This window comes from Sciurus carolinensis, chromosome 14, assembly GCF_902686445.1.
Source record: "Sciurus carolinensis chromosome 14, mSciCar1.2, whole genome shotgun sequence".
Taxonomy (NCBI): domain Eukaryota; kingdom Metazoa; phylum Chordata; class Mammalia; order Rodentia; family Sciuridae; genus Sciurus; species Sciurus carolinensis.
The window spans coordinates 33,779,198-33,795,158 of NC_062226.1; the positions used below are offsets into that span (position 1 = coordinate 33,779,198).

The 15,961-nt window shown below is 58.4% G+C and overlaps 2 protein-coding genes across 7 annotated transcripts in view; both read left to right on the forward strand.

Moving 5' to 3' along the window:
- Tbc1d2 (TBC1 domain family member 2) overlaps nt 1-3,724 on the forward strand; it is a 46,717-nt gene extending 42,993 nt beyond the window's left edge. For all 6 annotated transcript variants that reach the window (XM_047525503.1, XM_047525502.1, XM_047525504.1 and 3 more), the window contains 2 exons: nt 541-662; nt 1,844-3,724. In XM_047525503.1, the coding sequence (XP_047381459.1) occupies nt 541-662; nt 1,844-2,051 (330 nt within the window). In that variant the 3' untranslated portion in view covers nt 2,052-3,724. The remainder of the gene's footprint in view (nt 1-540; nt 663-1,843) is intronic.
- Nucleotides 3,725-6,636: 2,912 nt separating this feature from the next.
- Nucleotides 6,637-15,961, forward strand: part of Coro2a (coronin 2A) — a 57,251-nt gene continuing 47,926 nt past the window's right edge. The window contains exon 1 of the mRNA XM_047524917.1: nt 6,637-7,164. The gene's annotated coding sequence lies outside the window, so the exon portion shown is untranslated. The remainder of the gene's footprint in view (nt 7,165-15,961) is intronic.

Sequence of the window (15,961 nt, forward strand, 5' to 3'; positions counted from 1 at the left end):
CTGGGCAAATGCCCACCTCCCACAGACCCATGTAACAGCACGGTTTTGGGGTTTGTTTTATTGTTGGACTGGGGATTGAACCCAGGGGTACTTTACCACTAAGCTATATCCCCTGCTGTTTTCTATTTTTTATTTTGAGACAGGGCCTCCTTAAGTTGCTTAAGGTCTCACTAAGTTGCTGAGGCTGGCCTTGAACTTTTGATCCTCCTGCCTCAGTCCCCTGAGTCACTGGGATTACAGGCGTGGGCCACCACACCTACACCAGCACTACACCTGACAGGTCCAGCGGGGCAGTGCCTTGCCTCGTCATGGGAGAAGTCCAGGGGTAGAGCTGGAACTTCATCCAGTCCCTACATTGGCAGCTGTGCTCCGCTTGGAGTCCTCAGCCTCCCCCAATCCCTGTGTCTGCCCCCACATTATGCCCCAGGCCTCCCTCTCTGCAGCCTGCCCACGGACTCCAACTGCCCGGCCTCTTGGTTTCCTCCCTCTGGGGAATTCCCTCCACCCCATGCCACACCTGAGCCCCTGCTTTGCCCCCAGGTGGTGTTCCGCTATGCCTTGGCCATTTTCAAGTACAATGAGGAGGAGATCCTGCGGCTGCAGGACAGCCTGGAGATCTACCAGTACCTGCGCTTCTTCACCAAGACCATCTGCAATAGCCGGTGAGGCCTGCCTCTGCCCCGGGCCCTCTGCCCTCCCCGCAATACCACCCCCCAGGTGTGACTCTGATCCTCCCTCCTAGCCTTGGTGTCTGGAGGGCAGTCCTGCCCCTTTGTGATCCATCTGCCCCTTAATCCAGCATTCGAGTTCTCCGTGTAGTTTTAGGGTTTTTCATGTGTGTGCTGGGGATCGCCAAGCAAGCGCTCTTCCACTGAGCCCCAGCCCCACCCCAGTCTCGGTTCTTGCCCATCTGTCCCTCTCTGAGCACCCCTGGCCTGCGAATATGGAAGGCAGAATGTTTGAGTTTCTAGGACCACCCACCTGGTGGTCTTAGCCCTTGCAGTTGCTTCTGGTAGAATGCCTCTTCACACCTCCTCACCTCCTTACCACTCCTCACTTCCTACTCACCTCACCACTCCTCACCTCCTCACCACCTCATTACCTCCTCACCACTCCTCACCACTCCTCACCACCTCCTCACCACCCCTCACCACTCCTCACCTCCTCACCTCCTCGCAGCTCCTCACCACTCCTCACCTCCTCACCTCCTTGCCGCTCCTCACCACTCCTCACCTCCTCACCTCCTCACTGCTCCTCACAACTCCTCACCACTCCGCACCTCCTCACCTCCTCCTCACGTCCTCACCACCCCTCACCACCTCCTCACCACTCCTCACCTCCTCACCACCTCCTCACCTCCTCACCACCTCCTCATCACCCCTCACCATCCCTCACCACTCCTCACCACTCCTCACCACCTCATGACCTCACCACTCCTCACCACTCCTCACTGCTCCTCACCTCCTCGCCGCTCCTCACCACTCCTCACCACTCCTCACCACTCTGCACCTCCTCACCTCCTCACCACCTCCTCACCTCCTCACCACTCCTCACCTCCTCACCTCCTCACCTCACCACTCCTCACCACTCCTCACCACCTCCTGCCAACTCTCATTCGATCTTCAAAACTCAGCTCACCTGTCGCCTCTTCCTGGAAGGCTTCCCTGACCAACCCTTCCCTCCTGGGTTAGGTGCCCTTCTGAGAGCTCTCCCTGTGGCACAGATCCCTCTGCCTTGAAGTCCCACGCCCCAAGGGCAGAGCCAGGGCCCCTGTGGTTGGAAAAGCGTGTGGAAGGTGCCAGAAGCACAGGCACCCACCTGGGCTGACTGTGTGCTCCTCCAGGAAGCTGATGCACATCGCCTTCAGCGACATGAACCCCTTTCCCATGAAGCAGCTGCGGCAGCTGCGGGCAGCCCACCGGGAGCGACTGGAGGCAGAGCTGCGGGAGCTGGAGCAGCTGAAGGCCGAGTACTTGGAGAGACGGGCGTCCTGGGGCAGAGTGGTGACGGAGGGCTGCGCCAGTGAGGACGATGGGGACGGGGACGCCTGACCAGCCGCTCCCCTCCACGGAGGCCTGGCGTGGACCAGTGGTCCAGCTGCCCAGCCCCTCGCCATGTGACCCCTTTCATGGGTACTTACAGGGATGCCGTGCTCTTCTTGGCTCCCACGGAGCCGGCCAGCGGCGTGTCCTCACCTGCTGCCTCGGGCGTCCTCGAGCCACGTCTATAAACAGCGTCTGTGCTGGAAACCGCCTGCAGGCTTTGGAGTCGGCTCCTTCTCAGTGTCCATTTGTTCTTGGTGGGGACCCGGGACCAGGGTGTGCCACCACCAGGCCTTCCAGCTGCTGTTCTTGGGTGACCTTGCAGGGCCAGTCTCCTGGTTCCCGTGGAGCAGAGGCCCCGAGTCCTTAGGGCATCTGTCTTTCTTGACAGCAGCTCCCCTCCAGTGCCCACCAGCTGTGTCCATGCCACCCCTGATACCAGGGCCTGGTTCCAGAGCCTTGGGCCTGAACCCTTCTTTCTGCTTTTGGGGGCTCCCAGGGAAGAGCTCCTCTGACCACCATGGGGACCTGGCTGTAGGGCTGGGCAGAAGCCTGGGTCCGGCACCCACTCCAACCTGCCACTGCCCTGCAGCAGGCAGGACCAGGCAAGTGGGGTCAGCTCTCCTGAACCTGTGGCTGGCGGAGGCATGGGGGTGGCGGTGGTCCCTCAGGGCAGGGCCGGCCCCACACTGCTGACTACTGGACTCGGCTTCTCAGTGCTTTGTGGCACTTAGCATGTTTTCAGGTCTCTCAGCAGACAGAGCGGGCCCACCCGCCCCCCCCACACAGTCCCCACCCAAGGCAGGACAGAGACTGCACAAGTGATTGCAGCTCATTTCTCAGCAGCTCCTGTGACGGTGCAGGCAGACCCCTGAGTCCGCCTCTCCAGCAGGCAGGGGTGGGTCTCGCGTGGAAACCCCCACCCAGCTCTGAGGGAGGCTCCTGTTCAGGTGCATAGGGGGCCACACCCACTGGCAGGGGGGACGAGACCCAGCCCTTCAGCATACCCTCCTGTCACCCAGGGGTGTGCATGGGAGGGGCTGGCACACTCGGCACCCAGTTTCCCCACCCTGTAGCCCTGGGAGGGGCTCTCAGACCCCTCACCCCGCTGGCCCAGGGCACCCTACACCAAGCTTTGCCTGCCTTCCTCAGTTTTGATGATTTTTTACAACCGCTGAGGGTCTTTTACCACCAGTTTCCACGAAGTGTGCTGGTGGAGGAGAGGCGGAGGTCCTGGCAGCACCCTGCAGGTCGGGTCCTGCAACTGTACAGTTGGTCACCAGGCTGGTGAGGGAGCCAGAGGGCAAAGGAGGTGCTGCTGGTGTGCGCAGAGAGGAGCGCCCAGGGCAGCCAGCAGCCTCGCAGTGAAGGAAGAGCCCCGAGGCCCCGAGGCCCTCGTGCTCCGCTGACTCTGCTGGAACTCACGTTCCCTCTCCAGCAACAACTCACGCTTCTCCACCCCAGGGAAGACGGGAGCCACCAAAGCCTGAGCAGGACAGACTCACAGGACAGCACACACAGGTGCGGGTGGAATGCATAGGGACACTAGCTGCTCCATCATCCGGAGCCCAAAGGCCCACCCACGAGGACCATGTGCTGACCTTGCTGGAGTCAGGAGAGCTCAGGGGCTGCGCTGAATTTGCTGCCGGGCCCTGGGTGTCCACTTCTTGACCAATGGTCAACGATTGTGAAATAAAGCACTTGCATTTACATTAAAACACACATGTACACATGGAAAGCAGAGCAGGCAGTGGGCAGAGGCTGCTTCCTCCCCCTCCATCCCTCTGCCTTCCCATTCCCTCTCTTGCTTCTCCCAGGGTCCATTTCCCCTCCACCCTCTGCCCCTCTCCACTCCCAGCAGAGTCCGGACTCTGCAGAGCCAGGAACCCGAGCTGTTCCTCCCACCCTGGAAAGATGGGTGGTGCTCTGCATTGGGCCAGCTCCGGTACCTCCAGGTCCTCCCTGGCTGCATCTCAGAATCCCCTGAGTAGCTGGGACTGTGACTCAGTGGTAGAGCACTTGCCTAGCATGCACAAGGCCCTGGGTTCCACCTGAATTGCCACACACTAAACAAAAATTAAATCACAATATTGGTGCTGGACCCCAGATAGGCTGTTGCGGAGCCCGGTGTTCCAATACGCTGGAGCCTTGGGACCCCGGACAGTGAGGACCGCCGCTTCCTCCAGCCCTGGAGATGGGCACTGGGAGTGAGAACTGCCTGTTGTGCAGCACCTACTCACCCAGGCCACGCTCAGGCCATGGGGCACAGAGAAGCCAACCAACCCGTCCAAGTCACACAGCCAGCTCAGCCCTAGAGGCCCTGACTGCAAAGCCGGGGGTTGGGGGTTCTCCCGGCTCACCTGCCTTCTCTGGAAACTAGAACACCTCCCACAAGGACAGGGCGGGAGGCTAGCCTAGCCTCTGGCCTCCTGTGGGTGCACTCATGGGCCTTGCTCTGAGCAAAGGGGAAAGGAGGAAGAGCTTCTGAATTGTTACCCCAAGCAGGAATTTTGGCACTGTCCCTTAATCAGGGAGGAGCAAAGGGAGCAGACACCCACAGGACAGTGAGGATGCAGCAGGGAGGGTCCCCCTCCCAGCAAGTCTGAGCCCCATGCTCCCCTCCCCCTCCTCTTCCTGGAGGGTACTTGTGGCCCACCCCTGGTGTCAGGTTCCTGGCCCCGCACCACAGCTGTCCCCTTCCCCAGGGGCTGCTGCCTTCCAGGACTGGAGGATCAGATCCCCCAAAGCCCCTCCTTCCTACCCCAGGGATGGGACTTCCGAGCATCCCGCCCCCAGCAGGCCCCGTTCTACAAGGGAGGGGAGAGCTCCGGGGAGCATCCTGAACCATGGAGCGGGGCAAAGGAGGAGGGGGACTCGGAAAACCCCAAAGTAGGAGGTGCACACTTGCACAGATCACACCATCAGGGCTTCCATCCCCCAAGCAGAACCTCGCCCCAGACGCTGACGCCTCGCTTTTTCAGCTCCCTCCTCTGTGGACACAGTCACACTGTACAGGAAGCTCCATGAGAACAGATAGATGGAGAGCTGCCCCTTCCCCACATGCACCTGTCCTGGTCCCACACTAGCTGTTGATCAAGCAAAGCTGGCCAATACGGACACCCTGGGAGGGGAGGGCTCCTGGCCCCTCCCAGTCGGCACCGAGTTCCCCTGGAAAGTGCTGCTTTGGGAGTCAGACCCCCTCTGGTATTCTGACTAGGCAGGCCCCTGATGGGTCAAGGCTTGCTCAGGCCTTGGTTTCCCCAGGTACGTGATTCAGAGGATGGTGGGGACAGCCTTCGGCGTCTAGACCAGGGTTAGGGGAGGGCCCCCTGTTGCAAACCCCCACAGCAACCCTAGGAAGGGTCCCAGGTAGTGTCTTGCAGAGGCCTCCTCTCTGGCTTATGGTCCATATGCCACCATCCCCAGAGAGGACCCTGTCAAACCAGCCTTTCCCCAAACAGTGCGGGTCACCATCCATCATGGCACAGGCTGGGAAGAGGCTGATACAGGCTGGAAGGGCACATCCACAGCACATCCAGGAAGGCTGGGCAGGTCAGATGTGGACGAGTGGACAGGGAAGTAATGATGGCGGAAGACTTCCAGGTAGAGGCGATGGTTGAGCAGCTCAGAGATGTGGGTGCCAGGGCAGTGGCACTGAGGGAAGGAGGGAGGGCACCAGACCCTGCCAAGCCCTGCCTGAGGCCATGAAGACATTCAGAACCACCGCCTGGGAAAGGTTATGGGAGCCGCCCCAGGTGCAATACCAGGAAATTCCACACACAACCATGAATTTGCAGAATCCCCACATTCAGATTCCATCCACACGATTCTCTGAAACGTCCAGCGCTCAACTCATACTCGCTCACACCTGAAGGGTGCGCTGTCTGCCACCTGGCAGTCCACCTGCTGGACACCTACCTTGAGATGAGCCCCTCCAGCTCTGGACAGGGGAGTGGGCTGGTGAACTGAGTTCAAAGCCTGAGGCCTTGGCCCTGGCTGTCCTAAGATCATCAATAGACCCCACATCCCCACCTGCCAAATACTTAGCCATTCTGTCTCTATTTTCTCATCTACGAAATGGGAGTAACAATAATGGCTAAGTAGAAAGGTTGGTAGGATTGACAGTAATAATGTGTGTAAAGTAGCATAGCATACTCTCCTATTCATTAAACCACATACTGAGTGCCTACTATGTACCAGACACTGTTCTAGGCCTTCAAGATGTCCTATTGCACAAGAGCTCTTCTCAAGAGAGGTGGTGGGGTGAAATAGCTGCACTGCCTATTGGCTGTGTAATCTTAAGCTAGGTACCTAACCTCTCTGTGCCTTAGCTTCCTTGTCTGTAAAACAGGTAATAATATCAAACTTACAGGCGTGTATGTAATAAGTAATTCACATCACAGTGCCTAGTTCAATAAGTGTTAAGTAGTGTTATTATTAAAGGCAGGGCCTCCCATCTCCACCCCACCATTGCCTAGTGTCCTCATGGCTCGAAGTTGGCGAGGCTGAGCAGCAGCGCCCCCTTCTGGCTACGGGGGAAAGGAGTCTTCCCCGACGCTCAACGGCAGTCCAGCTCTCTTCCTCCCCGGGCGTGGAGAGCCTCGGGAGACCCTCCAGCAGTCCAGGTGCTGCAAGCGCCTGTCTCTGAGCACGCACGGTACCCGGCAGGGCTCTTCCGATCTAGTTCTCAACCGGCCTCTGAGGCAGACGCGGTTACTGCTTCCACTTCGCCACGGGGGAAACTGAGGCTCCGGGAGGTCGAGTCCCTGGCCCCACACCACGCAGCGAGAAGACTGCAGGCGGCTCTGACGGTTCCGGCCTCCGCAGGGTCTCGGGCAGCCAGCCCCAAGCACTGTGTCGCGTGCGCGCCGGGGCGCGCGCCTGCTTCGAGCGCGTGCGCGCCCGGAGACCAGCCCCGGGCCAGGAGCGCGGGCCGCGGCAGGCGAGGGGCGTGGCCTGGTCGGGACCCGCCTCGCCCCGCCCACCCGGCCCCGCCCGCTGGGCTGCAGGGGAGGCGGCGGGGCTGCGCGCGGGGACTCGGCGGGTGGCGCGGAGCGCGGAGCCGGAGCCGGACGCTGCTGCTGCCGCCGCCGCCGCCACCACCTGCGCGGCAGTCAGCAAGGTAGGGTGGCCCGCGCCGCTGGCCGGCCGCACCTCCGCCGTCCACGCGCAGGGGCGTCGGGCGGGACGTGCGCGATGCACCTCCGGCTGCAGCCCCGGGAGGGAGGGATGCTGGGCTCGGCTCACCGCTGGGGACTCGGCGGGACGCGGGGACCAGGCTACTAGCCTCTCGGCGTGACCTTGCACAAAGCCCTGCGCCTCTCCGGGCCTCAGTTTCCCCATCGAGATAGCGGACGCAAGGTGGCCCGCGCCCTGGCGGGCTGTTGGGAGCGGCCGCCCCAAGGTGCGGGTCCCGACGGCTTGCGGCCCGCACGGGCACGGTCTGCACCGCCCGCCGCTCCTCCCCGCCCTCCCGCGGTGAGGCGGCTCGCCCTGGGCGCGGCCAGCCGGTCCCAACAGGCCCCTGTTGTGGCCCGGGTGCCCCACAGAACCCATGTCGTGACCCTTCCTCTCTTGGCTGGATGACTGGGCCTTGGCTTCCCCGCACGGGAAACGGTGGGGGGATAAGACATCCCCAGGTCCCTGCCTCGCCGGCCTGGGAGTGCGGGTGGGGCGGGCAGAGTGCGTGCCAAGACTGGCTTCGTCGTCTGAGGCTGGAGGTGGCCAGACTCAGCCACAGAGCTGCCTGGTCCAGACCCACGCAGACACCCACCTGCCTGTAGGAAATGGTGTAGGATGAACTCCGTGCCCTGACCGTCTCCTGGAACCCAGTTCTGCCCGGGGCTGACCCGGCCACACCTGGACTCGGTGACAGCATAAGGAGTGCTGTGTCTGAGTGGGATTGAGGGGGAGAGCTCAGGACAGAGGGGCTGTGGTTCCAGGCTTTCTGGGTGTAGACCTCTGGCATGGTCCCAGCTCCTCTGGAAGGTTTTGCTGCTCTGTTGCACACTCCTGAGGATGGGGAGCTCATTATCTGCAAACTGAGCTGAGCTGTGCTTCCCAGTCACTGACCCTCCTGCTGGTCTTGCAAGGGGCCCAAAGACACCATCTGACCCCTCCCTCCTCACCAGGGGCAATGGTCGCAACCCTTAAATCCGCCCACTTCCAGGCTGAACAACCCAGGAGGAGCAGTGTCTGTGGTCAGAGGCAAAAGGAGCAAAGGCAAGAAGAGAGATCTGGGGTGCCTACTGTGCCCTGCAGACTGTTCTAACCCCCCTGTGCATCTGCATCCTGGAGTTTCTTGCACCTCCTGCGGATCTCTTGGAAAGGCTGGAGTGAGGAGAGGAGTCCAAGCCCCCTCCAGACCTTTCCAGCTGGCACATGGTCCTCCTCCCCATTTCTCTGATTTCTGAGAAATCAGAAATTTCTAGAAATCAGACTTCTGGTCTTTCCGGTCCCCTTCATGACCTGCCCCCCACCCAGGAGTCTTGAGGCCATAAAAAGGGAGGGGCGGCCTGCACAGGTGGTTTGAGGCTGGGTGGGCATTTTTAGGGGGCAGCAGGTTTCCTGGGCTGAAGTGCAGTGATCATGACTTTGCCTGCAGCCTCAGTGGAGCTGGACCCCGGATGAGTGTTATTATCCCCTTGTAAAAGCAGACTAAGTATACATGCCGTCGCAGGAGCCTCGCTCCAACGCACGGGCCTAAGTGCTACCTAGGTCTCCTGTTGTCTCAACACAAGTGTTTATCTGGGCCCCGTTTTCTTGCTAGGCTGGTTCAAGCCATTTTGTCTTGATTTGGAAGCATGGCAGATTCTGATTGTTGAAAAGTCATTCTATACTAATACTTTCGGTTGTTGTTGTTACTAAGGATTGACCCGGGGGCTCTCCACCACCCTGCTACATCCCCAACCCTTTTTCTTTTTTATTTTGAAACTGGGTCTGGCTAAATTGCCCAGCTGGCCTTGAACTTGTGCTCCTCCTGCCTCAGCCTCTGGAGTGGCGGGATCACAAGTGTGCACCACCTCACCCAGCTCTCTACTGATACCTTTTAAATGAACCACAGGAGAGCACACCTGAAGACAGCCCTAAGAAACCATCTCATTCAACCCCTTTATTTTAAAGATAAGCGTCCCTTGTCCCTGGAGCGGAGGTCCTTGGCCAAAGGTCTCACAACAAACCCTCCACTTAGTCCAGGGATCCTAATGTCAAGACTAGAGTGGTTTTAAAAAAAAAAATGTCTCATATAACAAATGAAAGCAGCCTGCATTTTTTTCTATGAAATTAGCAAAATATAAATGGATAACTGCCAATAAGGCTGTAGAGACTCACCAATGGCGTTTGGTTTTTGTTTTTTTTGTGGTGCTGGGGATTTGAACCCAGGGCCTTAGTGTGTGCTAGGCAAGCACTCTACCAACTGAGCTCTATCCCCAGCCCTGGCGTTTGGTTTTGTAGGGTAATCAGGCAGCCTGTTACAAAAGCCCATGAAAATGATCCTGCCCGCCCTTTGTTCCTAGGCTTCTACTTTAGGGACTTTACGCTGAGGAAGAAACTAGAGAGAGACAGATGTGGTACTCCTACCTGTAAGAAGTTGTCCTGCAGTGAAGTCACTCCCCATGTATCCTCTGAGGCTTCCTAAACATTTCCTTTGAAAAACAGCTTAAAAAGTAGCAAGACTACAGCTGAGCTTACCAGAGTCTGGCTGGCATAGAAGCAGTGTCATCCAGGGGAAAAGGCCCTAAGACTAAGCCCACAGACGAGATTCCAGGGTGGGCTCTCCCTTTCCCCGGCTGATAACCTTGGTTCAGTCCCTTCCTCTCTCTGGACCTCACTTCTCCCATCTGTGCAATGGGCGTACACTCAGCGATGGCTGAATCCAGGAGTTAACCTTAGTGAATATCTGTATCAGAGCCTTTTACTAAAGGGAGCAGCGAGCGGCGAGCAGGTGGCAACCAAGGACATCTAGCCTCCCTCCCGCATCACTAAGTGGATTCCCTCAAGAGTGGACAACTACTGCCCCCACCAGGAGTTCCAGCCTTAAACTTACTTTCTCTTTTTTTCTTTTGGTACCAGGGATTGAACTCAGGAGTGCTTAACCACTGAGCCACATCCCCAGCCCTTTTTATTCAGAGACAGGGTCTTGCTTAGTTGCTTAGGGCTTCACTAAGTTACTGAGGCTGACTTTGATCCTCCTACCTCAGCCTCCCGAGCCACTGGGATTACAGGTGTGCCCGGCAGTTTTGCTGCTTTCTAATGGCCAAGACCTGGCTCGGGGTACAGCGGGGTGCCATTCTCAAGAGCAGCCAGGATAATGCAGCCACAAGCCTTGTAGTTTTCCGACTGCAGCGGGTGCAGGAGGAGCCTTGCCGTCCGCCTGCTCTGAAGGGCCAGGTGACCTCACTCTGGTGGGCAGACATTTTTCTGGTGTCCCCTGTACCAGGCCGTAAGTGCCCCCTGGGGCCTGCACCGTGCTGGGGGGAGCCTGTTGGGTTAAACCAGTGAAACAGACAATATCTGACCATTTTTGACTTACAAAAAAAACAGCAATTTCACTTGGTTCAAGCTTAAGTGGAAAAAGATATAATTAAAGATGTAATGACGGTTTCTTGCTGTAATTGGGAGACGGGCGGGTGCGGCCAGGACTGGGAAGGTGTGATTACGAGCTGGGAAAAGTCAGGAGGGGCCTGGGGCCTGCCCGGGATCCGTGTGGGATGGTGCTGTCCATTCACTGAGCACCTCTGCCCCTGTCCCAGGGCTTCGCCCCACCCCTGAGCCATCCAGCCCTACTTCCTAAGCACCTCCATTGTGCTAGGAATTTGCTAGGTGCTGGGGGTAGGGGCGAAGGTCTGACGGTAAACAAAACAGCCGAGCAAAGCTCTTCCCTGCAGGCGCCTAAGATCAGATAACGGTGAAACGCAGACAGAGAACAATGAGTGCACAGACCTGGGGTGCGTGAGGTGGAGCAGGCGGAGGGCCTGGGGGAATGGAAAGAGGGGTTGCAGTGCGGTTTTCAACAGGGTGGGCTGGGGGGCTCTTTGAGAAGGTGCCTTGGGAGCGAAGGCTTACAGGAGTGAGCTGGGCTGATTTGGAGGGGAACAGTTTCAGGTGGAGGGAATAGCCAGTGCAAAAGCCCTGAGCTAGGAGGAAGGGAGGTGAGGTCAGAGAGGCCCCGGCTCAGATCATGGGAACCCCACCCAATGTACAGCATGGAATCCTACAGGGTTCTGAGGGAGGCACTATTTTTAGCCCTCCTTTTCAGTTAAGAAAGCAGGTACAGAGAGGTTAAGTAACTTGCTAAAACTGTCTCACAGAAGCTAGGACTTTGGTCCAGGGCAATGGGGAGCCATGGTAGGCTTTTGAACAAGGCGGGGGCATGACCATGCTTGGATGTTAGTGTGATTCCTCTGAGGTCGCTGCGGTCTGGATGTTTGTGTCCCCCTAAAACTTTGGCTGAAATCCTGAGCCCAGGGTGCCAGTGCTAGGAGGTGGGACCTGAGGGAGGTGATTAGGTCACAAAGGTGGATCCCTCGTGATGAGGTTAGTGCCTTTATAAAAGAGGTCCTAGAAGCCCTCACCCCTTCACCACATGAAGGCACGGGAGTCGGCCTCCTTCTGTGACCAGGAGGCAGGCCCTGACCAGACACAGAACCTGCTGTCCTGTCTTGGACTTCCGGCCTCCAGAACCATGAGAAATGCATTTCTGTTGTTTCGCAGCCACCGGTTTGTGGCATGTTGTCATAGCAGCCCTCGTGGACTGAGGCAGGAGCAGAGAGAAGGCTCTGGAATGGTCCCGCCCGGAGCAGTGCGGGTGGGCTCGGGTGGTGATCCTGGGGACAGGGGATCTGCTGAATCTGTTCTAGGGGAGCAGCTGGGGACCCCAGGTGGGCTGGGGAGGAGGGGGCGGCAGGCCGGCCCAGGGCTGTGCCCTCCACCTGAAGTCTGAGACCTTAACCCACGAATCCTCATGAAGCCTACAGGGCATATACTGCTATTTCTTACTGTTCCCTTTTTGAATGGGTGTATTATGTTGTCTATGAATTATATCTCAATAAAGTTGACTTATAAAGAAAGTATATCTGATTTTTTCGATGATAAATGGCAATACTGGAGAATTTTTAGAAAAAGATAAGAAAGCACAAAATAAATTTCCCATATCTTCTTTCCCCATCCCAGATAATCAGTATAAACACTGAAAGTGTTTTACTTGCGGTCTTTTTTTTCTACTCTTAGCCCCATTTGACAGATAAGGACACTGAGCCCCGGCTGGGCGGCCTGCCCAGGCGCCCACCTTTGCCCCCGTGTCATCTGTCCCCGGTGGCCCAGGATCTCGCACACTGGGCTTTGTTGACTGCAGGCAAACCTCGGAAGGTCGCCTCCCCCACCCACGCCCAGCCTCCTTTCCCAGGGAGGGACTGTGAGGCCCTGTGGCAGGTGGGGCCTTGCCCAGCACCTGTCGCCAGTCAGATGCGGGAGGTCGCAATCCAATAGGAAGAGATCAGGAGCCCAGAACTTGCGCCAGCTTAACTGACAGACGGTCCATCCTGGCCTCCAGCCGGGGCTTGTGGGGGCTGGCAGCCCGCATGCCCCTGCCCACAGGAAGTGCTAGGGATCCAGGGCAGCCTGGGTTCCCTGGCCCCAGAGTCCGCCCTCAGCCAGCCCTGGGAGGTGGCCAGGCCGCGGGGAGGGAGTGTCCGGGGCTTGGCCGAGGCCACCAGCCCGCTGGAGATGTCTCCTGTGCTCTGACTGCATTTACTCCTGGCTCCTGTGCTGGCAAACGCCTGGGGCCGCCTGCTTCCGGGGATGCGGCGCTGGCTTCCAGCCCCAGCTCAGCCGTGGCCCTGGCCGAGGCCCTCCCTGCCCACTGGCTCTGTGGCATCACAATGCGCCACCGCAGGGGAGTGAGGTGCTGGTCAGCGCCTGGGCGTGGCGCAGGGCAGCGCTCAACAAATGGGCAGCTCCTGTGGCTATTCCTGAGGCTGCCCCAGGTGTCCTGCTGGGGGACAGCCACCAGAGACAGAGCCTCTGCCCACCTCCCTCCACACCTGGCTGGACCAGGTAGGGCCGGCCAGTGCACGAGGAGACAGAAATGAACCTCAAGCAGAGGTTTGGAGTCCAAGATTGCAGACAAGGAGGGACACAGTGGAACGGAAGGACCCACCCTGCTACGGAAGGAGGCCCCCCCCTGCCACCAGCCTGCTCCCTTGGCAAGTCCTGTCCCTTCTTTATGCCTCAGTGTTCTCATCCGTAAAGTGGTAAAATGGGGAGGATACTTCCCGTCTTACTGATCATCTCCCAGCCTTCGAGGCTCCCTAGGGAGCTATAGTATGGTAGGGAAGCCCAGCAGCTGTGTCCTCTAGGAGGGGCATCCAGTCCGGGGCGTGGGGTCCAGGAAGGGTCCCTGCAGGACGTGATGCCTGGGGTTGTTTGTGGGATTTGTAGGCACACCTATGAAGGGGAGGAAAACAAGGACGGACATTGGGTACATTGCCCCACCTCTCTGACCTTCAGTCTCTTCCTCTATAAAATGGGGATAATGAATACCTGCTCTGCCTAATTTATCCGGTTGTCGTAGGGCTCAAAACTGGATAAAGGGCATGGCAGCATTTCATGAACTGTGAAATGCCGAGCACCTGTGCATCGCTATGGTTTCTGGAGCCCTTGAGGATGCGGGGAGGGAAGCACCAGGCCAGCTTCCGGGGCGGGGGGATCTTCCGATCTGTTGAAAGGCCTACACTCAGATTGGACAGGGACAGACAGCCGCCTCTAACCTCACGCCCCTGGGTTTAAGTGCTCCAGAGTATTTCTGAGCCAGGGTGTGGCTTTGCTCGAAGGGGACCAGGATGAGATCCAATCACAGATGGCAGATCTGCTGGGGCAGCGGGCAGTGTCCACCGACGCCCTCCAGGCCTGAAGCCCTGTGTCCCCGGGCTGTGGGCAGGTCTTGGGGACCTGAGTGGGACCTGACTGAAGGGGGCTGTGGGGTCGGGTCAGGTGAAGGCAGGGAGCATGTGGTGGGGGTGGTGGGTGATCAGGGGCCTAAGGAGAGGTCCCAGATATCAGGCTAAGTGGAAAGCAAGTAAAACCGCAGTCCGCGTGGCGGGAGCCTGTTTGGGTTGAAGTGAGAAGAGAACCTCCCCAGCACGTAGAGAAAGCGCTCGGCTGGGAGGCGGCAGCCAGCGGCGTTTTCCGCAGTCCTTGCTGTGTTGTGGGATTTCCAGGCACAGTAGACACTGTATTTCTGCAAAGAATGAGGCGCAGTGTATACAGGTGGCGTAGGTCACAGGCAGCTGCCCGGTGGCTGGCTTGGCTCTCAGGCCAGCCTGGGTCGCCAGGCCAGAGGGGAAGGAGGCAGGCACAGAGGGAGGACGGGGCAAGGCCCGGATGGCGTCCAGGGGACGTTGGGAGCAGAGTCCAGGGATGGTTTGAAGGAGCCACCCTGGAGGAGAGGTCAGGGCTCCCCGGGGATGGGTTCCAGGCTCCTCTTGCAGCAGCGTTTGGGGTTTAGGTGGGCTACACACACGGCCTTGTAAGAGTGCCCAGCCAGGACGCTCAGCATCCTGGGGAGCACAGGGTCGAAGCAAGAAGGCCAGGGTCTTGCTGGAGTTGGGGCCGCCCTCCGTGTGGGACTGGGGCAGATCCAGGTGGGCGCAGGCTGGGGAGGGGCCCAGCCTTTGGATTCTGTGGTGCTTCAGGGCCCCGGGTGATGTGCAGGGCAGGTCCTGGGGCTTAGATCCCCTGGGCTCTCACACCCTGTCCAGCCTCTGAGGAGGAAGTAAAGAAGCCAAGCTGCTGCCATAGTTCATGGAAGGCCGGGTTCTGGCTATGACTTTATAATCCATTAAGAAGGGAAAAGCAGCAGACAGATTGTAAATCACATCCCATTTTTCAGAGACGCCAGATGTAAAAGCTGTGGTTTGGAATCCCGTGACGTGTGGCAGGCCCCACCTAGACACTCAGGTGACTCCCCATGCCTTATCCTCACAGCGGCCTCCTGGTTGGAGATCTTGTTCTCTTTTTACAAGTGCGAAAGCAGGGGCCCAGAGAGGTTAAGTGATTTTTCAAAGGGTTACACGGCCCACAAGAGGCCAGGCTGGGCTTTGAACCTGTTCTCACTAGATTCCACCTCTTCTTCCCCATCTGACCTCACCCACCCCCCAAAAACAAAATTGCTTGCGTTTTGGCTGTTGGAAAGAAAAGACGCTCACACTGCAGAGCAGACGTGTGCCCGTTCAGAAATGCTCTGGTGGACTCGTGGTGAGCGGCAGGTCTGTGAGCCCCGAGAGGACGTGAGGAGGGCAGGGGGCTTGAGGAGGGCGGGCTCTCAGCAGCTTGTTGCAGGCACTCCCCAGAGTGACCTGGCCTCTGGCCTGCCCTGAAGAAAGTCCCAGAGATCCACCCCACACACCTTACCCTGGAACCTCACGCAGACTGGCCCATTCATTCATTCATTCCCCAAAACACTATCTTTCCATTTGACTTTTTGAATGAGACCTTGGTTCATGTATTGATCCCTTTCTGCATGTGAAGTACACACCCCCGTGCCAGAGGTACAGAGCAGAGCAGAGCAGCCCCCCTTCGTGGGCTTACAGGCCAGAGGGGACTTGGACAGGAATCGTCTCCCCACAAAACCTGGAGCAGAGAGGGGGTGAAGAGGGAGTGCAGAATAGATGCTTACCCAGGGTCAGAAGAGAAGGCTGTCCTAAGGAAGGAACTGTTGAGCTGAGCTCCGAAGGATGAGCAGGGAGTGAGCAGGTGAGGGCGAGGAGTGGGGCACCCTGGATAGAGTAAACAGCCTGTGCAAAGGCCCTGAGGCTGGAGGAAATGGACCTTCGAGGAATTAAAAGCCCCATGTGTCTGTAGCTCAGATTCCTGGGCAACAGGCCAGCCTGGAGAAGTAGAGCCCTGGCCAGGAAGTGGTTTGC